Source organism: Peromyscus leucopus, chromosome 7, assembly GCF_004664715.2.
Source record: "Peromyscus leucopus breed LL Stock chromosome 7, UCI_PerLeu_2.1, whole genome shotgun sequence".
Classification (NCBI taxonomy): Eukaryota; Metazoa; Chordata; class Mammalia; order Rodentia; family Cricetidae; genus Peromyscus; species Peromyscus leucopus.
Window position 1 is genome coordinate 90619211 of NC_051069.1, and position 26537 is coordinate 90645747.

The 26537-nt window shown below is 46.2% G+C and overlaps 1 protein-coding gene across 1 annotated transcript in view; it reads right to left on the reverse strand.

Annotated features, from left to right (window-relative positions):
* The window catches only part of Ephb1 (EPH receptor B1), a 448050-nt gene that overhangs the window by 144805 nt on the left and 276708 nt on the right, over positions 1-26537 (reverse strand). Inside the window, exon 4 of the mRNA XM_028869941.2 lies at positions 7054-7209. Within this exon, the coding sequence (XP_028725774.1) occupies positions 7054-7209 (156 nt within the window). The remainder of the gene's footprint in view (positions 1-7053; positions 7210-26537) is intronic.

Below are 26537 nucleotides of genomic sequence, written 5' to 3' on the forward strand. Positions count from 1 at the left end.
ATTATCAGGCACACTCACATAAGCATATCCACACATGTGTACTCACACAAATAGGTACACATGTGTACACTTCACAGGCACATAAAGGGCACACAGAGAAGCACACTTGTACTCATACATCTTCAGGTGAATGTGCATGCAGGCACACTCTGGTACGCACACACAAGGACTAGCCGCTTAAGAGATAAACTTATACTCATACATCTGCAGACAAACATGCATGCAGGCACACTCAGACACGCACACACAAAGACTAGCCCCTTAAGAGACAAAACCCGAATTTAAAGAAAAGACTGGGAGAGAGGGTTCTTGACCCTTCAGGTGAGAGGATAGCAGTAGACTGCCACCCTCCCCAGGAGCTTCCACGGGGCCCCCCTCTCAGAGGGCCCCTGCCTCTCAGCTCTCCTTGAGAGGGTAGCATTGGCTAAGTGAGGGCAGAGTTTTCATCCTGTAGTGTGAATTTCATCTTAGCTATTTTTTTCCCATGAGGAAGCACCATGTCCCAAAAAGCTACAGAAACTATCTCAGATCATAGCACTAGGGCCAGGCTCACAGCCCCAACTCCTGCCGCTCAACTTCCCCTCCCCTCTGTGGGTCAGAAGGTAGCTTAGGGACAGCCTCCAGGGAGACTCAAAGGGATGGCCGCCATTGTACCTTCTCTTCTGAGTCACCTTGGAACCCCTCATTCATCCTCTTTCTCTATCCAAAGCGGCCAAGGGACACCTCAATGCATTTGAAGAAGGAAGAAAAGAAACAGGACAAGCTCCAGCTTGCCTCTGTGATCCATCAAAATTTCTCCCGTGTGGGTGACAGAAAAAAAGGGTTTTTGCGGTCAGAAATGTAACAAGGTAATTATTTTCACACCAGTCCTTCTGCATGGCTTTTCACAGACAGCAATTTTATAAGGCATAATTATCTATTTTCGTTTGCTTCATAAATTCCTCCTTTCCATTTCGTCCCCCAGTAAACTAGAGATTATTTAAAATGAAGCCGTGCAATGCGATGCTTGGTCTCACTTGGCTGTGTGCTTCCTCCCGTCTTCCTGCCTGATCCCTCTGGCTGCCCCTGCCATGGTCCCCTTACCATCTGACCTTCTCCTGTCATTCGGAGGAGGCAGCGAGTCCCGCTCCCTCAGAACTGAAGGCTGAGCCAGGTGAGGTGGCACACCTGCAATCTCAGCAGCAATAGGATCAGGAGTTCAAGGTCATCCCTCGCTACATAGGGAGTTCAAGGCCAGCCTAGGTAACGTGAGACCCCATCTTTACAAAAGAACTGAAGTCCAGTTTTGTGGGCCATTACTCCCAAGCTTTTGAGCTTCTGTCTCCGATGGCCCCAGGGCACACAGCTGGGCCAGGCCTCCAGGGCTTCACATATGCCTTTTCTTCTCTTCTGCAGCATGCCAAAGCACAGAAGGTCAACTGCTCACTTGTTTTCGCCAGGGATCTTCAGACCATGGGTGACTGTGTGGTTTATGGGCAGCCAATGGGTTCTGTTTAGGGCTGAAGGAAAACTTGCCGTCCCCCGACTCCAAACACATCATTTTTACTTTCAGATCTCTGATATTCTCTCCTGCTGGAAGCTTCACTATCTTCTACACACTTTCACACTTTCCAGGGATATAACCAAAGCAAGTTCTAACATCCATGGAGAGTTTACTATGAACCAGGCACCGGGCCAAAGATGCTATAATACGATTTTGCTTAATCCTCGTAACAACTCAGAAAGGCGTACGGCAGTATGAGAGTGTGAGAATGAAAGGGGGGTGGAGGGAAGAGAGGAGATGAGGACGAAGTCACTGAGGAGGCAAGAGAGAGTGGAGATGTAAATGAAGTACCAAGCCCATCTTCCAACCACTGTGTGCAAATGCTGTTTCCTCGGGACCTTTTCAAGATCAGGGCATCCTAGTGACTCCAGAACCACCAGGGTTCTGAGGTCTCTGGGCAGTACACCAGGTGGGCAGCAGAAGGAAACAGGGATGCTCTGAAAATGTGCTTAGTCTTTGTTCTGTATCTCTTTCCCAATATACTGCCCTGGAAGTCCCTAGCACCTCCACAGTAATTGGACAACTAAATGCAAAAAATTTCAGGATAGGGACTGGTCACTGAGGCAGGATTAGGAGGGTAGGGATGTCTAAGACCCAAGTCTTGAAGAGAGAGGAGATGAAGATTAAATTGATCACCAAAGGCCAAGGAAGTAAAGGAACCAGGGACATATAATAAAGTTCCATAAAGTCCCCAAAACATTGGGTTCAAAGAGCTTCTAGGCAGCTCCATGTGTTTCTGGGTGTGGCAGCTTCAGGGTGCCCCTATGTATTCATATATCCATTCTCTTTGTGATATTCTTTATGATGAGCTGGGAACCCCATGTTTCCCAGAGTCTTGTGAACTACTCAGGTACATTAGTCAAATTTAAATTAGGGCTTCTTGGAACCTCAATTTATGGTTGATAGGTCAAGAGCACAGGTTCACCCTCTTGTGATTAGTATCCAAAGGAAACAAACAGCCTTGGGGACCAATCTCTCAACCTGTAGGGTCAGACACTTGCTTTAGGTATATGGAGTGAGGCCCAAGATGGATTAAGGAATATGTAGCTGGTGTCCACTGGGGCAGGATTGCTTGCTGGTGGAGAGATGCCCAAACCTTTAGGGGCTGCATTGACTGTGTTGTAGAGGCAGAAAAAAATATGGTTGCCATCTCCTAGACCCAAGATGGGGAAAGGAAGAAACCATATTTACTGAAGCACAGCAAGCTCAAAGCTCAGAAATAGCTCTTCAGTCCACAGCCTTTCTAGACTTCTCCTTGCTGCTGGGACATTGCCCCTGATCCTATCCTTACTCTCCTCCTTCTATCTCAGAAAACTACTGTAAGTGACCCTCCTCACTGATGGTGTAGCATTGTGTCCAGATCACCAGACCTCCTTTGGGGTTTCACTGGCTGGGAGAGGAAAGGGGTCAGTTGGAGCCCACCTTTAACTGTTCCCCCATGTTCTCAGCTTATCCTCTGCATGACTTAAGATAGGAGGATGAAGTCACTTGGGAGAGAATGGCAAAGTATTGGGCCAAGGCTGGGCAAGGAGCCATCAGCCAGGTACTCTAATGCCAGTGATAGAACTGTGTAGTCCTCGGCAGAAGAGGGAAGAGGAAAGAAGGAAGGAAGGAAGAGGAAGGGAGGGAGGGAGAGGAGGGGAAAGGAGGGAGGGAGGGAGGAAGGGAGGGAGGAAGGGAAGGAGGGAGGAAGGAGGGAAGGAAGGAAAGGATATGAGGGAGGGAGGGAAAAAGGGAGGGAGGGAGGAAGAAGGAATTCAGTGTCTGCAGGCCAGAAGTGGTCATATGAATTCAGACTCTGTAGGAATGAACAGCCCACTCTGCCTGTGTCCCTGAGGTCACTGGAGTCCACACTTCCCCTTTAATCCTGCCTTGAATGCACCCTCCCCCCCGACTTCACTGACGAGGCTCAAAGACAGGCTAGACAGACAAGGCTAGGGCCTCACAGACATCAAGGGAATTTCTATCTCTTCTAGTGATTAAAAAGAAAATATAGAAATATCCAGACAAGACTACAGAACTTTCCACTGTCAATTTTTTAGGTGGGCTAAATGAAAATTTTATGTGCATATGTTCATCTGTGTGTAGGTATAGGAATGTGTGTGTGTATGTGTGTGTGTGTGTGTGTGTGTGTGTGTGTGTGTGTGTGTGTGTGTGTGTAGACCAAAGACTCACCAAGCAGGCTAGGCTGGCTGGCCATAGAGGCCTGCCTCTGTTTCCCCAAGCTCTGGGATTATGAGCATGCAGAACCACGTCCAGTTTTATTCTGTAGGTTCTGGGATTGGACTCAGATCATCAGTGTTTCACCAACTGTACCCTCATCCCAGCCCTACAGAAACATTTTAATATTACAAAAATATATAGATATGTGATACCCCAAAAGATTAACAGGCTTCATTAAAAATATTTGGTTTTGCCAGGCCCTATGGTGCAGGCCTGTAATCCTTTCTACTAAAGAGTCCGAGGCAGGAGCATTACCACAGGCTTGCTTTGGCAGCCTAATGAAACCCAAATTAAAAAAAAAAAAAAAAAAAGAAAGAAAGAAAATGCATCTCAAGAAGCAGGGGCAAAACTGTTACTCAGAGGTAGTGTGTTTGTCTACCAAGAAGGAGGCCATAGGTTCAGTCCTTAGTATTGAACATATAAAAATAATCCTTAGTGTAGTATAAGTGTCATAACCTTGCAAGGGGCATATATTATATTTATAAATTTGTATAAATATATTTACAAAATGTTTCATAGGAAGGAGTGGATTGCTGATGTAATCTCACTTGAAGACAGTGGCCATGAGCTAGACCCGAGGTCCTTCAACATTGGCCAGCTCTTGGACTCTCCTACCTGCTCTCTCCTCTTGTTCACAGCACCAGGCCTTGGCAGGTGCTCATTGTCTCCATACATTTATAAAGATAAATCTTCTTTATCTTTAGTACCCAGGCAGCCTATAGTTGCTTCCTGCTAGGACAGATGAAGCCTCGGTTTTACAAGATGAACCAGCTCTCCCAGCCCCAGGCCTCCACCAGCCTCTCCAGCTGGGCTCAGCCTCCTGCATACTTGTCTCACTAGACCTGCTGGGCTAGTGAGGAGCCTCAAGGCCACAGTACAGGGCTGTGCCTTTCTTCAACAGCTCTAGATATTCTCCTTGTATCTGAAAAATTATTTACTGTGGTGATGTGCCGTGCCTTTTTAAGAGAACAGATGGCACCTCCAATTAGAATGCTTTTAAAGGAAACCCTAATGAGAATATAAAAGCCAACAAATTGACTTTTTCATACAGTACTTCCCTGGCACACAATAAATCAAATATATAATGAGGCTCAGGGAAACTGTAGCTTTATTTATACATGTTTTGCCTAGCATTGTGTTGTACCCATGTCCTGCCTCCCTGAGTCTCCTCCCCAAGTGCTTGCCCCTCCAGGATGAGGGGCAACATGTCCAGGAGCTTTTCTTGGACCTGCTTGCCATAGTCATGTGTGCTTTGATGTAGTAGTTTCTAGTTTGAGCCTTCTCTCTGTGTCTGAAGGCACAAGAAAAGGGGATGTGTAAAGGGGCAACAGTTGGGGTGGCATGCTCCCTCCCCATCTAAATAAGAAGGGAAGAGTATAGTGGAACCCCACTGGTGAATATTCCAGAGGTAGCTGGACCAGAGGCAGGAGGGAAAAGCTGTGTGATCTGACTTAAAGATGGTCTTGGGATATGGGTAGTATGGAGTGAGGCGTTTCCATGGTCAAACTAGGGGCATTGGAATGTTCATATTTTCCCAGCAACTGATCCCGTAGACTCATGCTCATCAGGAAAAGGGCTGGAAGATAAGCCTTGGTAAGTAAGTGGGAGAAGACGGAAACACATTGACATTCTGAGCTCCTAGCCATTGGCCTGACTTCTTCCAGATAACCTTAGCATGAGGCTGCATGAGTTGACAATTTGTCTCCTGAAGTGGGATGCTAAGGGCCCATATGGATGAGTTGATCTGCAGAGAAAGCCAGAGGGAAGTTCTGTGAGCACAAACACAAGGGCAGTGATTTTAGGAGAGAAGCTGCCAGAGGCTGGGTGCATGCTTTTGCTGTTGTGCAGACTGATGTTTGGTCTGGCCACCCAGGTAGTGTAGTGATCTAGCATCCCTAATGGAATTTAAAGAAGTATATTAAATATTGCTTTTTGGGCCCATGGAAGACTGCCATGGGGGCAGGGGGTGCTCTTAAAATCAGAGGAGGAGACACCACCACAGAAAGATGGGGACTTGGGGCAGCAGGAGATGAATCATTTCTGTTAATCTCCACCCACCTGAGAAGGAAGGCAGGGAAAATCAGTTTACAAGACGATGAGCTTTTCCTCAGCTCAAATCTATAAGCATCGATTGAGCTCAGGACCTTGATCTAGAAGACGCTTTCATTTCTCCTCTGCACCCAGCAAAGGTTACATATGCTACAAGGCCAGGGCTGAGAAATTCTTCTACCCAGTCCAGTGATTTTCCCCCCTGTCCACCAAACTCTAAGTGTTTGTGAAATATACCTCTGTGGGCCTCTTCACTGGGCTGAGAGGGAACCGGTCTTAGGGGTGTAAGGGGAGGTGCCTGCTCACAGTGAGCCCACCAAAGCATCTAGTGTAGAGGAAAGTTCTGGTCTGATTACAGGCAAACCTGCAGTATTGATCCCAGAATGCAATGGGAATACTGAGAGGCGAGATCATCCCTGCTTCGGGGCTTTGGCACTTAGAGAGGGAAAAGTTGTGTAAGTGCTGCTCAGGGAGAACTGTGCTCCCTGCCTCCTGAGCTTATGGGAGAGCAGACCAGAGGGAAATTATCCTCTCCCTGCCTGGAGAGTATAGCCACTCCTCTGCTTTTAGAAGAATGGCTGCTTTTTCTTTCCACAGCAGATAATGGGAGAGTGGATACAGCTGACACATTAACCACCAGTTTCTAGAGTTCAGCGCACTGAGAGGGACACTGTAGTCAGACTTCTGGTCTTGTCATTTGGCCAGCGCTCAGACATTAGACACTACAAGGGACCAAGGGGATGAATATTTAGACCTGATACTCAAGGACTTTCAGCTGGCATCCAAGGCAATTACAAAGTAAATGGACAGGTAATAAAACGATGAGAACTTCCACGGAAGCAGACACTGAGAAGACACACTGCAGAGTGATTTTTCAACTGTATGGACCAAGAGGCAGGGGCATCTTGGAGGAGGCAACTGCAAGAATTACAAGTTATTGCGATATGCGAGTAGATCTTGATTTTGCACGCAAAGAATTCTAGATAGGCAGTTTTCAATTTTCGTGGGAAGAAGTCCTAGGGGTGTGTGAGAGGAGGGCTCTCACATCTGGGAAGAGTGCAATCTTAACCAATAGTATGCTGCTGAGAAAAGAGAGACCTCCGTTTCAGCACCTCGGCCAGCACCCCCACTTTGCATTTCCTTGGATGGATGACCTGCTCTCTCCCCTGTTCCAGGCCCACCATTTGTATAGTCAAGGAATCAGACTCCCCAGCCCACAGCCCTTACTAGACACTTACTAGTGCACGCCACTTCTGGGGGATCAAAGTCTGCTCTGTAATAACCAGTCCGGCAGGTGCAGATGGGAGAGGCCTCTGAAGGAGAGCGGCTGTTGGAGGGGCAGTGGGAGCAGCCTTCAGCTTCCTGGCTGGCCTTGAAGGTCCCCGCAGGACAGGCTACAACACAAAGATCATGTAAGAGTTAATGGAAGAATGGTAACCAGATACCCTTCTCTGAAAATGAAAATGAAAAATTTTGCCATCCTGAAACAAAAGGATGCTGAGTTCACACCAAGAAGCACAGAGTGAGCATCTCAGATGCAAGAAACCTGCTTAATATCTCAGTTCTCCAAACATCTTGACAATGGCCCTTCTCTGATTTTCCCCTCTTAGGTATATCAACAGATTTTATTGGTAAGGTGATTCAAATGTGTGTGTGTCTGGTGTCTGGTACACAAATGTCTAGTCCTTTCTCCCGCCTTAACAGTTAGGGTCTTTCCCTGAACACTTGATGAAGGAATGGAGCCTCATAGTCTCAGATAAAAAGGGGTCTCTGTAGACAATGACCAGACTTCTGATTCTTAAATGTCATATTGCAGCAAACATGAGGGGTACTGAGATGGGTTTACCAGCATTTGCTATGAATGATGGTTAAAGGATTAGAATTCACAAGCAATTCAATTCTTTAAAGAAAAATTAAAGTGATTTCAAGGTCACTGCCTTAACAGCATCATTCTACCTTAATTGCATTTTTATATGCTTTCTAGGAGAGGGCAAGTAAAAGGGGGGGGCTTTGCAGGCAGCTTGTGTCATGTGATTGGAGTCCCCTTTCATACATGCAGCAACAGAAAAGGTTGGGAACAACTGACATCGTTTGGTGCTTACTTGGCTTGTTCTCATTTATGGTTATCTCTTCTAGTTTCTTGAAGAGCCAGGCTGTTAAGAGTCATGCCATGTAATGCTTGTCTCCATATTGTCCCACAAGCTGTGGCCATGTCTCATCTACTGAGATCTGGAACACTTGGTCTTATCCTTCCTGATCTCCCAAAATTGCAACCCCATTGTCCCTATTTCCCCAAGGACTGTCTTTACCACTTCAGTCCCTGCTTCTCCCTGTGTCCCTAAAGCCAACTCTGATTATCCTTCCTCGAGATGGGGTCAAACTTACTGCCCAGTCAACTTGTTTGGATTCCCTACAAACCTCACTCACTAATCCATTCAACAAATATTCACTGTACATCTTTTGAGACCCTGCCGCAGGGGCAACAGGTTGCCTTCTCGGACTTCTGGATTCACTGTGGCCACACTATTTGTCTTAGTTGGGGCTTCTATTACTGTGTTGAAACACCATGACCAAAAGCAACTTGGGGAGGAAAGGGTTCATTTCATTCACAGTTCTATATAACAGTTCACCATCAAAAGCAGTGAGGGCAGAGACTCACACAGGGCAGGAACCTGGAGGCAAAAGCTCATGCAGAGGCCCTGGAAGGGTACTTCTTACTGGCTTCCTCTTCATGGTTTGCTCAGCCTGCTTTCCTATGGAACCTAGAACCATCAGCCCAGGGATAACACCACCCACAATGGGCTACCCCTCCCCCATCAATCACTAACTAAGAAAATGCCCCACAAACTTGCCTATAGGTCTTACGGAGACATTTACTCAATTGAGACTCTCTCCTCTCTGATGACTCTAGCTGTGTCAAGTTGACATAAAACTGGCTAGGACACTATTATAGTACGATGTGATTGTCGCCTGAACAGAGCTGTTGTAAAAGTTCCACTTATATGAAGCTCATCTTCTCAAATATATTGTTCCCTCCTGGAAAGTGCGAAGGGTTCTTTAATAATAGCAGTAGCCACCATCTGTTAGCTTGCCTTGTTAAGTGTTTTACGTACATTACTCTATGGGGTGGCTATTATTATCTCCATTTTGCTAATGAGGAAATTGGGACATGGAGAGGTTAAAAACATTCACAGGATCACTCAGCAGGAGAAATGATGGTGGTGGTACACATGTAAGCTAGTTCCAAAACATCTACCACTTTCCTGCCCAGACAAGAAGAAAGAATAGTCTCCTGTGTGGCAATTCCTCCATCAGCTGCTCACTTGAAGTGAGGCGACAGTCTCAAGTTACACTGTATATGCTCTGGATGGGAGCCCACTGTAGACTGGAGGAAACTTCTGTGAAATGGAATATTCCTGAATGGTGTAAGCCAATTGCATTCCATGGAATACAAGTTCTTTGCATTTTCAATGCTTATTACTTACAGAAAATATGACCTAAAAATAAAGAATAAACTTAATTGTTTACTGCAGAATGTCTCAGAACTTCAAAAAGTGAAGTCTTCAATGCTAGGCTTCGTTTTTCTTTTGCTTTCTTTTTTTCCCAAGAAGGCCTCCTCTATAGTGCATCCCCTAGGATTCACATTCCCTGGAACACACTGGATGCACTGTTGTTTCACAACTGATGGGCAAACAATAATTGCCGTTGTAACCCACGTCAGAAATAGGCCACTCACTGACCCATGTTAACACATTCAAAAGAAAACCTCCGTAGTAAGAAAAAGAATAAGTTTGTATTTTCAAACAAAAGAATCAATCAATCAGTAAAACCCCAAGCAAAAAACATCAACTACCATACTTGGGGCAGCTTACAGCTTACTTAAAATCTGGCTTACTAATCCACCATTCTGAGCCCACTCACTGGGGTCTCTCCCATCTGCCTTGCCCTTTTCCTCTCTTTATGTCTTTCTCCTCTCCTGGATAAGTGTGCACCCCTTTGCATTGAGTCTCTGGTGTTCCTACCCTGCCATGTTCTGCAGCCTCAACTGCTTCCATGCAGCAGGATGCCTTCCTGGAAAGGGGAGGGAGCTGGTGACTACTCATGCATTCATATTCAGTCCCTGCCACACTGTAATTTTCTTAATGTACTGGTCCAAGAAGAACAAAGTGTTTTCACTTTCTTCTCAGCACTTAAAAGCCACCTTGCGTTACATTTAATAAGTTAACAGCATAAACAGTCATCCTGATATCCACAAGTGGAAGGGGGATTTGAAAATGCCTTTCTCTGAGATTTCTGATGAAGGAATGGGAGGCCTCTGCTCTGGGTGACTAGGTCTCTGAATTTGAAGGATGCCCCAGGAAAGGAACTAGAGGGGAGAGGGTAAAAGCTGAACTATTCATTTATTTATTATGTGTGAGGTGTATGTACCTCCTCCCCTCTCTGTGGCGTATGCAGGTGCAAGTGCACTATTTGTACATTAATGTGTACACATGTACTTGTGGAGATAAGAGGTCAAAATTAGGTGTATTCCTTAATCATTGTCCACTTCAATTTTTTTTTTTTTGACACAGGGTCTCTTTCTGAACATGGAGCTCACCAGTTCTGCTAAGCTGGCCAGTCTATGAGTTCCAGGGATCTTCCTGTCTCTGCCCCTGCCCCCATCACTGAGGTTACAGACATGTGCCACTGTACCCTGATTTTTATTATGTGGGTTCTAGGGACGTGAACTCAGGGACTGTGCTTATACAGCAAATACTTTTCTTACTAAGATATCTCCCCCAGAACCCCACAAGCTGGACCACAGAGAGTGGTCCAGAAACAGCTGGAAGAAAGAGGTCTTGGAAAGATCTGACTCTATAGTCCCCATGGAATTGAGAACTGGCCTATGGCTGCCTTCTAGATTCAGCTCTGCCTTCTAGATTTGCTGATTTTACCAAAGTGAACACCTGTGAATTATAACACCCCTCAGAGCCTCGGTTTGCTCATCTATATAAAATATCTCTCTATACTGCTCACAACTCACAGGCCAGCAGCATTTAAAAGACTCAAATACGTGGCACAGCTGGTACCCATGTGTACCACACCAGGGTAGCTCCCTCAACCCAGTTTCCACAAACTCTTTTGAAAGTCAAGGTTTTTTTTTAATAGCTTTACAATTCAAAGTCAGAATAGACATTAGGAGCCCCAGTGAAGGCATTAAAGTCTTAGAAAGAAGTGGGAAAGCTGTGTTCCTGCCTAGACTGTTCCTGTCTGGGTGATTAGTGAATCATTATAAGATACATTTTACCTATAGTTTCAAAATACTCACATTCCATGTGTTAATATTTTAATGGAATCTGTGAACAGGCAGTCTCTAACTTGTAAGGATAGTCTTTCTAAATCCATGCACTGAACTTTAGAATTGTAAACTTGTAATCCTGCTGGCACAGTATTTTCTCATATAGTTTATGCATTAAATAACAGTTAAAGTGGCAGACTAGTCCACAAAACCTTTTAAACTCATCTTTTATCAGATGCTACTAATCAGAAAGAGATGTTGACACCATTGTTCTTTTACTAAGAAAAATAAGTGAGAAAAGCAGGCTCCCCTTGAGAAAAGGCAGCTCTAATTAGAAGTGATAACTGGAACATTTGAGTCAATTCTGGCAAAAACTATATAGACATATAGACCAAAGAAATGAATGTAAAGGGCCTGCCAGGCTGGGTAAGCATGGATAAGTGGGCGAATGCTCACTCTGCAATTATGAGGGCCTGAGTTTGGCTCCTAGAACATAATCCCAGTACTCCTGTAGAGGGATGAAAGGCAAAGAGAGGAGAATTCCCAGGATCTCAGCTAGCCTGCCATATGCAGAGGAAAAACAGTAAGGAACTCTGCCTCTGACAAAGTAGAAGCTGAGGACTAACATTCCAGGTTACCCTCCTATCCTCTGACTTCCACTTGAGCACCATAGCATACATGTGCCCCAACATGAACAAGTGAGCACATGTGAGTGCTTGTGCACACACACACACACACACACACACACACACACACACACACACACACACACACACACACACAAAGGAAGAAAGAGAGGGAAAGAGAGATGACTGATTCATTTAAAAAAAGAATAATGAAATACTGTTAGCTGCTATGGAATGTTCTGTATGCTGTGAATATGTGTTGCTCTGATTGGTTGATAAATAAAATGCTGATTGGCCAGTAACCAGGCAGGAAGTATAGGTGGGATAAGCAGACAAGGAGAATTCTGGGAAGAGGAAGGCTGAGTCAGGAGACACCAGCCTGCTGTCCAGGGAGCAGCATGTAATGGCACACAGGTTAAGCCACAAAACACATGGCAACATATAGATGAACAGAAATGGGCTGAGTTTAAGTGTAAGAGCTAGTCAATCATAAGCCTGAACTAATGGCTGAGCAGTTTTAATTAATATAAGCCTCTATGTGTTTACTTGGGTCTGAGCATCTGTGGACTGGGTGGGACACAGGAAAACTTCCAGCTACAGTTAGCCATGTGTGAACACTTCTGAGGTAGATAACAGCTCTTTGACTTGATATTTCAAAATCTAGTTTTCTTCCTCTATAGAGAATCATGATCCAGTCATCACTATGATGATGAGCACTGCCATTCAGCCACTGTTTGCTGGGGACCTGTTGGAAGCCAGGAGCTATGTTAGAGGAATACATGCAAATGGAGTTTTGGACTTTAGGGGCTCCCTTTCTGATTGGGTGAAGCAGAGAATAGAACACTGCTTCTGAAGCAGATCTATGCTTGTGTGTACATCAGGGACCAGTTACCAGGACACACACATTTTGGGAATGCAGCCTTAGAAGATGAGAACCATGTGAAGCATCTCCCTAAGAGACAAGATTCAGAACGGGAGGACTACAAATGAGACTCACTTGGTAACACACTTGCCTAGCATGCATAAAGCTGTTGGCTTGATCCCTCAGCCCTGCATAAACCAGACAGGCTGGTGCATGCCTGCAACCTCAACACTTGGGATGTAGAGGCTGGAGGATCAGAAATCCAGAAGCATCCCTAGCTATATAGCTAGTTCAGGGACAGCCTTGGATACAGGAGACTATCTCCAATAGAAACACCAAAAGACTCATAAGAGAGGATGATAACAAAGCAAGAAAGAAAAAGGTGGAAGAATTGGGAAGGTGAAAGAAGACCTAGGCAAGGAGTACTTGATCATGATCGTGAGGGTGGGTAGGAAGTCAAGAGCCACTGGCACTTCTCTGTGTATTCCTGGAAGACAGCAAGACACCATTGCATGGGGCTGTATTTCTGACACAGGAGGGGACGCACCACAATTGTCTTACTTCTTTCAGGAGGGGGAGGTTACTCTCCTTCATTGTAAGTGATCGGGTTCAGAGGCTAAACTAGCAGAGCAGAGGTGGGGGCAGGCATGCACTCTACATCCCCTCTCCCCATTCCTGGCTTCAGCAGAGGGAGGGGATGAGAACCGAGCGCTCTACCCCTAAGCACATACATACTTCCCATCCTCCAAGCAAAACACACATCTCCCTCTCCCTTTCAGCAACACGAGGAGGCTGGCACGTGTCATCTCTAGCAGAAGGTCACCTTGGAATGCCCCCCCCCCACCTTCTCAGCGCCTCAAAGCTGTAACAAATGGCCTGCTGCTTACAATGCTCTTGAGAACGCCCCTCTCCTCCCGTCCCTGCACGAAGCCTTCCAGTGACACGGAATCCATCACCTACAGTACTATTACTTTATAAAGAAACAGATTAAGTGTCTCATAAACAGTGCAGTGATTGAGATAATGGAAAGCGCTTCTCGTCCCCGTCTGCGGCATCAGGTTATGAAGCTTCTCCAAGCAGCCAGGAAGAGGAAATTAATAGAAGCAAGAGGGAATAACCACTTTTATGCAATTTCCTCAGGAGATAGTGGACCATCTAATCTTTATTGGAGCCCTTTAACCTGTCACTCACCACTCACCAGAGCCTCTTTAGCTCTCGCAATTTTTCCTGATATCTAAGGAAGATAAGACGGAAACCTCAAAATATTATTTGATAATTTTTCAAAGGTGGAGGGTGCCCCCTGCCTCCATTGCCTCCCTTCTCAATGGAGGACTCAGAAAACATTTTTATGCAGCACAAATGGAGGAGAGCCTAACTATTCTTCATGCATAGTCCAGGAGGTCAGCGCTGCTCCACAGGAAGAGACTCCCTCTTTGCATTTTAAATGTGGTTTTTCTCTCCACCACTGCCTTCTGTCCTTGCACTCTCTTTTTAATAATCTGATTACTTCTCTTGATCTAATTTTTTTTCCCCAAATGAGTTTGCAAAGGTTCATGCCAATGAATATTCATCTCCTGCTTAAGATCCGGGGCCTCTTTCTCAAGGCAGGTGTAACTGAGCAGCTGGTTCAGGGAGGTCTGCCTGTCTCATAGGCTGACAGTGAAGGGGCTGAGCACATTTCTGCTCAGGAAGAGAGAGGTTCACAGAGCATCGTCCCTAACCCATGCCCCCCCCCATTACCTCCTCAGCTTGCTCCCACTCTGCAAATGTGCCTCTTTGCAGCTGCTCAGAATTACAAACTAGTGGTGGTGACGGACCATGCACAGGGCTCTGCATGGCTCCTTCCTTAGCTCTTGTGACCGGAGCTCCCTAGGGGGCTTACACCATGAATGCTGACTCTAACCATCCATCCACCCATCCACCTAACCACGTATTCATCCACCAATTAGTCCACTCACTCACACATACATCAATCTACCCACTCATATATCAGTCCTTCTACCCACCCATCTGCCCACCTACCCATCCATTTCCTTACTCATCCATCAATCACTCTATCTACCCATCCATTCATCCATCCACCTACCCACCCACCCTCCATTCATCCATCTATCCATCCTTAATTCATCCACTTATCCATGCATCTACCCATCCACCTATCTACCTACCAATCCATCCATCCACCTGCCATTCACTCACCAACTCATCCATCAACCTATACACCCAAACAACCACTCATCTACCCATTCTCCCATCCATCCATCCATCCATCCATCCATCCACCCACCCATCCATTCATCCACTGCAGCAGTTTGAATACTCTCTGAAGTCTGACTCTAGGTCTTTTCATGTTTGTGTTTTTTCTCTCCTGTGCACAGCACAAGCCTTCCAGATGTTATGGCTGGTTACAATGGATGTTCACTGAAAGCCTACTGGGATAATGCCCCAAAGATCAAAGGTGTGACAATAATAACTGCCACAAGTGATCCTGAATTAGAAGGAAGGAATTGAGGGCAGGCCTCTATGGTGGGGATTCTTGCAGATTTTCTGGAGAGTTATTTGATGAAGATCTCAAAAATATTCAAAGCCCTTGTTCAAAGGTTAAGACTTCCAAAGAAAAAGCAGGAAAATATGGGAGAAGACTTGTTCATGGACATTTGTCATGGTGTTATTTCTAATGCAGAAGAAAGGAATGGAGATAGGAAGTAAAGAAAGGAAGGAGGGAAGGAAAGAAGGAAGGAATGGAAGGAGGGAGGGTGGAGGGAGGGAGGGACTTAAAAATCTAATATGAGAATATTGACTAAGCAAATATGGAACATTCATATAGTACAATACAACATAGTCATTAACATTGTGTCTTAGAAAATATTTTAGAAGTGAATTCTGAAACTATATAAAGACTATGAACTTCATTATATATATATATCATACTAACTAAAATGAAAAATAATAAGAGTCTGCATTGTCAGTAATTATTACTTTGGATGTTTTATCAGTATTTTGTGATACACACACACATACATACACACACACACACTTTGATAATCAAAGAATATAAAAGAACATATATTCCCTACATTTCAAATTTTTTTGTGGAGGATACTGAACTATGGATGCAGGCTCTGATCCCAAAGAGAGCTGGGTCAGGCAGGATAAAGTGGCCTGTGAGCTGGGGAAAGCGCTACAGCAGGGGCAGAGGTGTCTTGTTCTCTTGATAGGAAGAAGGAAGTGAATGGGAGTTGAGAAGGCTGAGCAGAGGAGTCGGCACCTGCACAGGCCTTCAGAGGAGGGGTTAAAGCAGATGCAGAGATGAGAAGGCAGGGCAGAGGGGAAAGAGTGCACCAGGATTCACAAAGCAGGAGCATGCTTGCCTGGGAAAGTTTGGAGTAGCAGCAGAAGTGGCCAGGACCATGGAGTCGTTATGGGGACTGTGGAGGAAATGGGCCAGGGGGCATTCAATTCTATATCACCTAGGGCATGTGAAGCCAAGCAGGTCTTCCGGTCTTTCCTCCCTGGGCCCCGTGCCAGCTGTAATGGCCTGTGCAGTTGGGACACTTAGTTGTGTCATACGCTCGTGTCACTCATGATGACACTTGCTGAAATTGATGCCTTGTGCAGGCATCTTGACACAGACTGTAAGTCACGGTGCCATTAAGCTATGAACACAGCGGCAGTGGTAGCAAATCAGGAGCTCATTAGCATGGAAGGTGCTGAAGAGGTGAGTTTGATATGGGGTGGGGGTGGAAAGCTTTGCCTCAATGCAATAGGGAAGCCACAAGACAGGGCCAAAAGGTAATAACAGAAGAATAAGGTCCCAAGGTGGAGGGACAGGCCCTCAACGGGTAGCCAGGCACATTAAACTTTCCCATAAGTTAGTAGAAGATTGACCTGAAACCCTGGATCAAGGTCAGAGGGGTGTTTTCTAATGGTCTATGCTAATGCAGCAGACTGCATGCCTATGTCCCCTAAAATCAACTGGTATTGAGAACTGGAGCCTCTTGGAGGTGATTAGATCCTGGAGGACAGAGCTTCTAGGTGCTCTTACAAGAAGAGAGGGAAGGCAGCCTGTTTTCTCTCTGTTCCCAGTGCCATCTGTAAAGCAGGAAGCACCTCCCCAGATGCTGTGCACAGGCAACTTGATCTTGTACAGCCAAGCTTCCAGAACAGTGAGAAATAAATGTCTGTTGCTCAAGCAGCTCACTGTATGCAATGTGCAGTGGAGCAGAGATGACCAAGATGGGAATCACCAGCACCTGGAATTGCAGACACAAAGGATCTTGGACCTTAATCCAGACCAGCTACCTCAGGGGTTCAGGCTAAGTCCTCTTAGTCCATGCTGAAGTAGTGTGTGGGTCTGAAAAGTGGGTCTGTAAAGCTGCTGTTTGCTGGAGTGTGAACATAAGCAAGTCACTTCACACCTCCAAATCCTGGAACCTCTATCTGCAACAAAGGGCACAGAATCATTCCATTCTCAAGCTAGTATAGAGATTTGTGTGATGTTTAAAAAATTCCTAGAACACAGTATTGCCTTAAGAAATAGCAGCAAGCTGCTCTCTACAAGAAGCAGGGATGAATGCTTTCATCAGTTGGTTATTTAAGACACTTAACTGACCACTTGTCATAAACTTGGAGATGGGCAGGGCACTGGGAGACATCAGCACATGAGATGAGGGGCTGGTTTTGTTTTTTTTTTTTTTTTTTTTTTTTTTTTTTTTTTTTTGCCAGGCCACTAATAATCTATGGAATGTTACTAGTAATCGACTCTCTGTGATTTTGACAGGGACAGAGGTCAAGGTAGGAAAGGACCCAGAACAGAGCAGGTAGGGCGGGACTCACTTGGAGACCAGGACTGAACTGGCTCCTCCTGTGTATGACTGTGTGTTCACCCCAGACTTGCCCCCTACCCAGCAGACAGAACTAGAAGGGCCAGTCTTCAGACTCACACATCCTCAGAGTGGCAGGGAGAGCTTCAGAACTCTAGGATGTCACAGGGAAAAGTACGCTGAGAGGAGACCACCACCCTTGCACATACAGCACTTGCACCCAGCAGACCTTCCCAATAGCCTCTCAAGGGACTGATTGGCTTTTTCCCAGCACTGGCCAGGAGGGTGTTGGCAAGAGTTTCCACCTAAAACCTGAGAAAAAGATTCTAAAATGGAGCTAAAAACAGTTCCTAGTTGTTTCTCTCAAGTCAGTGGCAGCCTGCATGTTTGAGCTACTATGGCGGGTTTCTGGCATGTACGCTCGACCTGCAGTATGGCGGGAATGAGGCCTCTGCAAGTGGCACATTAAGCTGCGTGGTGGATTTAGCCTTTGCTAGTACAAAAAAAAAAAAAAAAAAAAAAAAAAAAAAAAAAAAAAAAAAAGGTTTCTGGGCTACACGTTGCTTTGATAGAAGCATAGACCCACTATTTCTGAGAGTTGATGACTCCTAGAGCTGGCAGAAAACGTACCACCACCATGTTGGGAAGCTCAAGTGGGCAGAGCCAGCAGCCACAGCACCATTTCAGTCTTAGAAGGCTGCAGTTTAAAGCAATAGACTCAAGGTAATATAAAAAATAAGTCACGTAAGGATGGCTACCACACAGGGAATAACTGAAGAAAAACATTTGATTGCAAAAGCTGTTGAGTTATGCCATAATGTATATTTTAAAGGTACCTTGACTTCAAATTTTGGATGTAAGGATATGTTGCTTTGAAAAGGAGGCTCTGCTTTTTTTTTTCCACAGAAAGCAAGCGGCTATGGATTTGTTCCAGATTAAGAGACATCAGATTTGACCAGCCAAGACCCCCTGAAAGGTCTCCAATGATACCAAGGCCCAGATGATCCAACATCCAGAACAGTTTCAAGGCAACTTGCTCAGACGATACACCCTCATGGACTACTCCATAATCCTAAAATTTTCTTTGTGTCCCCATAAGATACAACGCCCTCCACAGCAGGAAGTAGTAAGAGAAACTATGCCCAAATATACCAAGCTGACTTTGGAGATGTGTAAAAGTTAAAACCTTCCTTTAAAAAAAAAAAAAAAAGAAAAGAAAAGGGGAAGTGCCGTGGATGGTCTGTATGTCAAATTGCTCTGATTGGTCAATAAATAAAACACTGATTGGCCAGTGGCCAGGCAGGGAATATAGGCAGGACTAACAGAGAGGAGAATTGAGAGAACAGGAAGGCCAAGGGAGACACTGCCAGCCACCGCCATGACAAGCAGCATGTGAAGACACCGGTAAGCCACGAGCCATGTGGCAAGGTATAGATGTATGGAAATGGATTAATTTAAGATTTAAGAACTAGATAGCTAGAAGCCTGAGCCCTTAGGCCAAACAGTTTAAACAATATAAGTCTCTGTGTTTACTTGGTTGGGTCTGAGAGGCTGTGGGACTGTCAGGTGACAGAGATTTGTCCTGACTGTGGGCTGGGCAGGAAAACTCTGGCTGGAGGGAGATGAAGGAACACCCAGGAAGACAAACACAGTAGGAAAAGGAGAGAACAAGGAAATGGAAGGGCTGAGGAAGGGCTGGGAAGGGCTAACCACTCTGACAGGGAACCTGAGACCTTTCTCAGGCTAGCCAGTGAGTGGGATTTCATTGAAGTTATTCATTGCCCCATCCTGCCTCTGGATAGAAGGGAAGGATAGAACGTGTGGCAGGAATTACTGGGGGACAGCTGGCAGGCCCTTCATGTGCCCAGCTCAGGCCTCAGAGAAGCAGCATAAGCATCCCACTCGGTTCCCATGGAGACACCCTGGAGTCTGCACACAGGACACAGGTACCCATGAACGGGACAGGAGACAACAACAGCCAACACACGAGTGGCTACCAGGCAAACACTGAGCAGACACAGAGCCTGGTCCTGCACTCTCCCGGGCCTCAACAACCCTGAAAATGTTGGCAGGAGGTAGAGAGAGACAGAGCGGGGTCCTGGCAAGACACTAGCCTGGCTAATGTGTGGGGTGGCCTCCTCACTCCCAGAGCCCTTTAAGGGCTCATCAGTGTGGGAAGGCAGGAACCAGAGACGCAAAAATTCTAAAAAGAATTTATGATACTCTTCCTACAGAATTCACCCTACAGAGATAATCACACATGATTCAAAACAGAACTATGGGATTTTCATCACACTTAATAACATGGAAAAGGGACAACCTAAAAACCATAAATGGGAACACCATAATTTAACTTACTTTCTATTGGGAGATTTAGTGACCTGGACAAATACTGGTTATTTATTAGTGACTGAAAAAAAAAAAGCACAATAATAGGAACAGACAGTATTCTCCAGTACTAGTAACAATGATTTTATAACTTTTTAAATATACAGTAGTGAGATGAGGGCAGGTTTCTCATATTTTTTCTGATTTATATTTTCCCATTTTATACTGTACACTTACATTGCTTTTTTATATAGACAAATATTTTCTTCAAGTAGAAGAATTCAGAAAACTACTCTGGTCAGGGGCAGTGTGGGAAGGAGAAGGCAAATTTGGAAGTGGGCCGTGTAAGCCCCTCAAAGCCACACGAGTGGTCGGCCTCCCCTCCCCTGGGACCTCTAATGTGCCAGGTTCTACCCCAGAACACTCTCACTTTCCTAACTGCTGGACCTTGTCCCCATCCTGAATAGTAAAAAGCCCAGTCTGTGGACAGAAAACCCCACCAATCTCCACCCTGGAAAGCTCCACCCAGAAAAGTCCCACTGCCTTCCCAAGAACTCTATTTAAGCCCTGTATCCTGTTCAGTTTGGTGCTGTATCTCGCCCGAGCAGAGGCAGCTATGCTCATGGCTTTTTTTCCCTCCCAATAAATCTCTTGTGTGAGGTTTGTTGTGTGGTGTGATTTTGTGGTACTCCTTGGCTCCGGGCTACCAGAATACATTTCTCTCTGAGCTGTAAAGCTTACAGGGTATGAAGTGAGAAGCAGGTTATGAGTGGGAAGGGGGTATGAGAGAGAAGGGCGGTATGAGGGGGAAGTGGGGTATGAGGGAAAAGTGCGGTATGAGGGGGAGGTGGGGTATGAGGGGGAAGTGGGGCATGAGTGGCCTAAAGGTTGGCACAGAACCGCCTCACTTAGCTTAGTCCTCCCATGTATCCCTGCGTCTCCATGCTCTCAACTCTACCTCTTCAGCCACTGTCGGTGTCCCCTAAACCACTGTCATTTATTTGGTGAATATCTGAGACCTCTTCCTATATGCCATCGCCTGCACACTGGCCAAGAAGCTGCTGTGCACAGAAAACCTGGTGTGTGAGATGCCTGGTGGAGATTCAGTCAGAAGTTAAACTCTCAAGCATGGACTCCAGGGCAGGATCAAGCCTCTCTGAGGGCTGAGGAGGAGGCTCGGTAGGTAAGAAGCACTTGCCACAAAAGCACGAGGACCAGAGGTCAGTCCCTGGAACCCATGCCAAGATGGACTTGGTAATGTGTGACAAACATGAGACATTGCTGTCTAAGGCAAAGTGGAAGGTGAGGGCCCACCTTGGCACACGTGTACCTGCACACACAAGAGAATACACACAGACACACAGACACACACACACACACACACAGATACACACACACACACACACACACACACACACACACACACACACACACACACACACACTGGCGAGTCCTTGAGAAGGTGAAGCCACAGTCAGGCAAGCAAGCACAAAATGACAATGACAGGGATGAAGAGGATGATCCAGGCTGGGGCATGGAGGAACTGCTGCTCTACAGGCAGATGCCTCTTTGAGGGAGGTAGCATCCTCCCTCTGCTCCCCTTTCAGCCACCAGGGAGCTACTCCACTGGGTCCCTAGTATTCAAGACAGAGGAAGATAAGGATCCTTAATTCAGGTACCCTAATGAGCCTCTGGTTGTCTGTCCTCACAGTCCCCACCCCCAGAGAGCCATCCTAGGTTCCCACTGTATCAGCAAAGGCAGGGGATTCCTGGCCATCCCCTCCTCAGCCCTGTGTAACCCAGGCCCCTCCCCAGCAGAGACCAGCTGTCAATGTTCTAAAAATGCCATCAGTCTGGTGGCTCTGTGCCTGCCGTGGACAAGCGGGACATATGCTGGCCATCAGGCAGCTTCCTATGTTTTCAAACTGCAGTGTTTACCCCCAGAGCAAAGCCTTGTTTTTAAGCACTTCCCTGACAAACACCTTGATGGATTCAAATAACTCTAAATAACTTCTTCAGATAAATGAAGGTGAGTGCTTCCTCAGTCTCTAAGGGCTGGACATGCTGCTTGCTCCTGCTCAGGTCTCTGGCACAAGCAGGTTAGCCTGTGTGAGTCTTCCCAGGGATGACACCACCTTTCCCAGCCTCCTTTGCTTTCTAAGAATGAACTCAAAAACAAAACTTGAATGCACACACACACACACACACACACACACACAGAGAGAGAGAGAGAGAGAGAGAGAGAGAGAGACAGACAGACAGACAGACAGAAGCATACATACATGCATGTGCACACACACACATACACACAAGCACACAAGCATGCACACCAGAGCTGTGTATGGTAGCATACACCAAGAGAAAAGAAATGAGCAAAGAAAGAAAAGAGAAGAGGCAACTAAGTTTGGCTGTATGATACAAATCTCATTTCCCTTCCAAATCTAACAAGGCGAGTAGGGCTTTCTTTTAGGAAGATTGTTGTGGGCCCTTCTTTTCCAGGCTCTTCCCTCTGAGATTTTGGTGAACTCACAAATCACAGGCAGACAGTGTGATTCTACCCAACATGCTGGGGGACAGTGCCTCTGCCTCTGACTGCAGCAGTAGACATCACTAATCAATCATTGCACTCATTCCTGACCAATGTACAGCAGAACTCTGGATCTTCTTTTTTATTTTTATTTATCTATTTTTGAGGCAGGTTCTCACTATAGACGAGGCTGGCTTTGAACTTAGAGTTGCTGGGATCAAAAGCATATACCATCACGCCAGCCAAGCTCTGTACCTTTAGCACAGCACTGAGGCAGCCATTATATCTCAAGACATCTGCCACATCCCAGACCTGGAATGGGGAAGAGAAGGCAGTGGGTTGACCTAAGGTAGGTAGTCAGGGAAACGTCAGAACATGCCAGTGTCTGTTCCTGCTCTTCCTGTCTACAGGGCCCTGTCATTGGGATGGGTCGAACACAGCTCCCAGGGGTTCACCCTGCCACCACCCCACTTCCCTCTACTCTTTCTCTCTCTCCCCTTTGAGGTCATCCTCATCACACAGCCTCCTTGCCAACTGGGAAGCCAGGCGCCTAATTATGCTCTCGGTGTGCGTTGGTGAGAGCAGAATAATGTAGAAGTAAGTATGCTAAGAGGAGCTATATCTCCAGAGAAGGTCGAGTGCTGCATAAGTAAAATGTAAGATTAAGATTCCCCCCTTCTGTGGTGTACTTGATAAAATAATTTTGCTGTGACCTTTACAGAAACCCAGGAGTAAAAACGGGCACCATGGAGTCTGCAGCTTTCCCCCAGGTCACCAAGCCACAAACACATAAATCTGCCAACGATATTATACAGCATTCAAGGGGGACGGGCAGACCAAATAAATGACTTTTACTTTGTGGTAATGGTTAAAGCAAAAGCGTCGGGGCTGAAATACTTGTGCTGAGTCATCAAAGCTGTCTGGACAGATAAGGGACAAGAGCCTTGCCTGCCTGTACAGTGCTGACCTTGCTTGTGTGGCAGAACAGACATGGCTGTGGACCCACTTAGCAGAATGTCAGAGGAGAAGAGCTTGGCAGGGCAAGCAGGCAAGCATGGGTAGGCATCGAAGTCAAGTCCCGCTGGCTCAGTGTCAAACACCGCAGCAGGGTGTCTATTTGAGAGTGTCTTGGATCCTCAAACACAGGGATGGTGAATGGAGTCACTGCAGGTCTCAAAGTCACTCCTATGAAAGTGGAATGACCCATGAGCCATGATTGGTGCTGGGATAAGAAGGTTATATGCCCCCAAGTATTATAGCATCCAAGTTCAACTGCAGAGAACAACTCACGTTTGACTGAAGGCAAGGGATTTGGCCAATGCCATTTTCCTGATCTATGAGTTTTACTCTAGACCTTGCCAACCCCAAGGTTACATCTGTGAGCAAATAAAATGAGACATGCAGGTGCTGGATGGGGAAGGCACCCCATTCTGAGCAATGCTGTGAGGCCAACTCTTAGCTTAGCCCTAGGGCTGTGAAAGGAATGATGGGGATCTCAGACCATGGCATCCTGAGTAGGCTGAGCAAGATGGGAAATGCTGGATAACTATATTCTCAGACTGACCATTTATCCCCAGGTGCTGAGAGGTAATTTCCAGTGAGCACATGTCCTCCCTGTCTGCAGCCTCCTGGATTGACATGTTATCACCTATTGCTTTCAGGGGTACCAGTTAAGTGTTATTAAGGGGGTTACCTACAGCAAAGATCAGAGGTGTTGAGGGTGCAGCTGCAAGCTTAGATCTGAGTGTGTACTTAGGGAAGCAAAAGCCATTCAGCTCCACAGGATCTGCATAGGGAGGCTGAGAAAGAGCAGAGGGACAGACTGAGTACATACCCTGCAGGAAGATAGGGAGCAGGCCCTGAGCAGCTATGAATTCAGAAAGAACTTGCCTGAAGCAAACAGATGTCACAAGACCAGGGCTAAGAGAGTGACTGATATCCAGCTACACGGGTGGACATGAAACTGGTCCATCTGCTGCTAAGGAAGAAGTCTGTTTTCCCTTGGACAGATTTTTGGAGCCAGGTTAACAAAGGCCTCTTTTATATGAAAAGTGAAAAACTGGCATCTTCTACAGACATGCAGCAGGATGGCCTGTGTTCAGAAGCTTAGAAGTCAAATAGGAAGCCAGGCACGGTAGAGCATGCCTGTAACTTCAGTGCTGGGTAGGCAGGGGACAAGCAGAGGTGGATACTCTGAAGCCCAGTAATGAGCTTTGGGTTAAGTGGAGATCCCAAAATATTAAAGATGGGAGGCTGGGAAGATGGCTCGAGGGACAAAGTGCTTTCTACACAAGCTTGAGGACTTGTGCTTGGATTCCAAGAATCCACGTAAAAGTCAGACACCATAGTCCATGTCACGTATCTCAGTGCTACAACAGCAAGGTATAAAGCAGAGAGGAGAGAATCCCTGGAAGCTTGAGGTGCTAGCCTGGTGTACACAGTGGTGAAGAACAAGAGACTTTGCCTCAAAGAAATGGAAGGGGAGGACCAACACCTAAGACTGTGCAATGACCTTCACATGACATTTGAGAAAATAAGACGTCAATGACTTCACGTACATTGTGAGGACCAACACCTAAGACTGTGCAATGACCTGCACATGGACATTGTGAGGACCAACACCTAAGACTGTGCAATGACCTGCACATGGACATTGTGAGGACGAACACCTAAGACTGTGCAATGACCTGCACATGGACATTGTGAGGACCGACACCTAAGGTTGTGCAATGACCTGCACATGGACATTGTGAGACAACACTAAGACGGCATACTGCACATGAATGTAAAAAAACTAAGGTTGTGCAATGACCTGTACATGGACATTGTGGCACATGTATGGCCACAATCACATCTTACACACATGAACACACACACACACATGGGGGGGAGGGAAGGAGGGAGGGAGGGAGGGAGGGAGGGACAGAGGGGAGAAGAGTAGAAAATGGTCAAGGAAAGATACTCCACATCCACACCTCAGGCCTCTACCTCCATATGTACACTCACACTAACAAGTATAAATACCATATACAACATATAGGCAAATGAAATAACAAGCCAGACAAGGCTCAGATACATTTAGTAGCCTGTCTGAGCCTTATGCTCCCTCATTTTTAGGTATGTGTAGGTGGGGTGTGTGTGTGTGTGTGTGTGTGTGTGTGTGTGTGTGTGTGTGTGTGTGTGTGTGTGTGTGTGTGTGCATGTGCTTTGCTGGAGACCAAATTTGTAAGACATCCTAACCAAGGGCTGAGTAATGTATTGCTAGAGATCTACCCTGTGCCTCCCATGTGTTAGGCAAGTATGTTGTTGTTGAGCTACATCTTTGGCCACCATTATTCCTAAAAACACAAACATCTTGCACTATTTTTTTCTGATTACCATAGGCAAGTATAACCAAGATACCTCTTCTTTTCAGCTAGGCTGAATAAGAAAGAGACCAGCAGTCCCATTTTGCTAACCATATCACTGAGGCTCAGCAGGGTTAGAATTACTCAGTGTTCCCAATGTTCCCATCTCTGACAGAGGCTGTGTTGGTTACTTTTCTAGTTGTTATGACCAAATGCCTGACAAGAAGCAACCTAAGGAGAATGGTGTTACTTGGGCTCTCAGTGGGTGGGATACAGTTCAGCACGGTGAGAGTGTGAGGTGGTTGATCACTTGTATCCTCAATCAAGGGATGGGGAGGGGCATGGTGGAGGCTGGTGCTATGCTTGCTCCCTCTCCTCTCACTTTTGTCTAGTCTATGGGATGGTACCACCCATATCCAGGGTCTGTCTTCCCACCTCAGTCATCCCATCCTAGAGATGCCCCACAGGCATGTCCAGAGGTTTGTCTCCTAGGTGACTCTCAATCTAGTAAGTTGGCAAGTTTATCCATCAGAGGATGGGAATTCAAAGTTGGCTCTGCCTGGCATACAAACTCATGGCCTTTCCAGTTATATTCTGTGGAATGTTGTCTGTGGAGGCTGTGGCTTTCTTTATGCATGCATATGTGGATAAAGACTGGAAAATGCCCAGGTTCAAGTGCATCTGAGTCCACAAAAGAGGCTTAGACACCGATGAATCTCTTTCTGATCACCAAGGACATCTTGCCCTACTTTCTCTGCCTCCGGGAGTAAAAATCTCTCTCTCTCTCTCTCTCTCTCTCTCTCTCTCTCTCTCTCTCTCTCTCTCTCTCACACACACACACACACACACACACACACACACATACACACAGCCCCCATGGTCTACGTCATATGTTGCTTCTGCTCCCCTCTGAGGCCTGTTGGCCTGGATT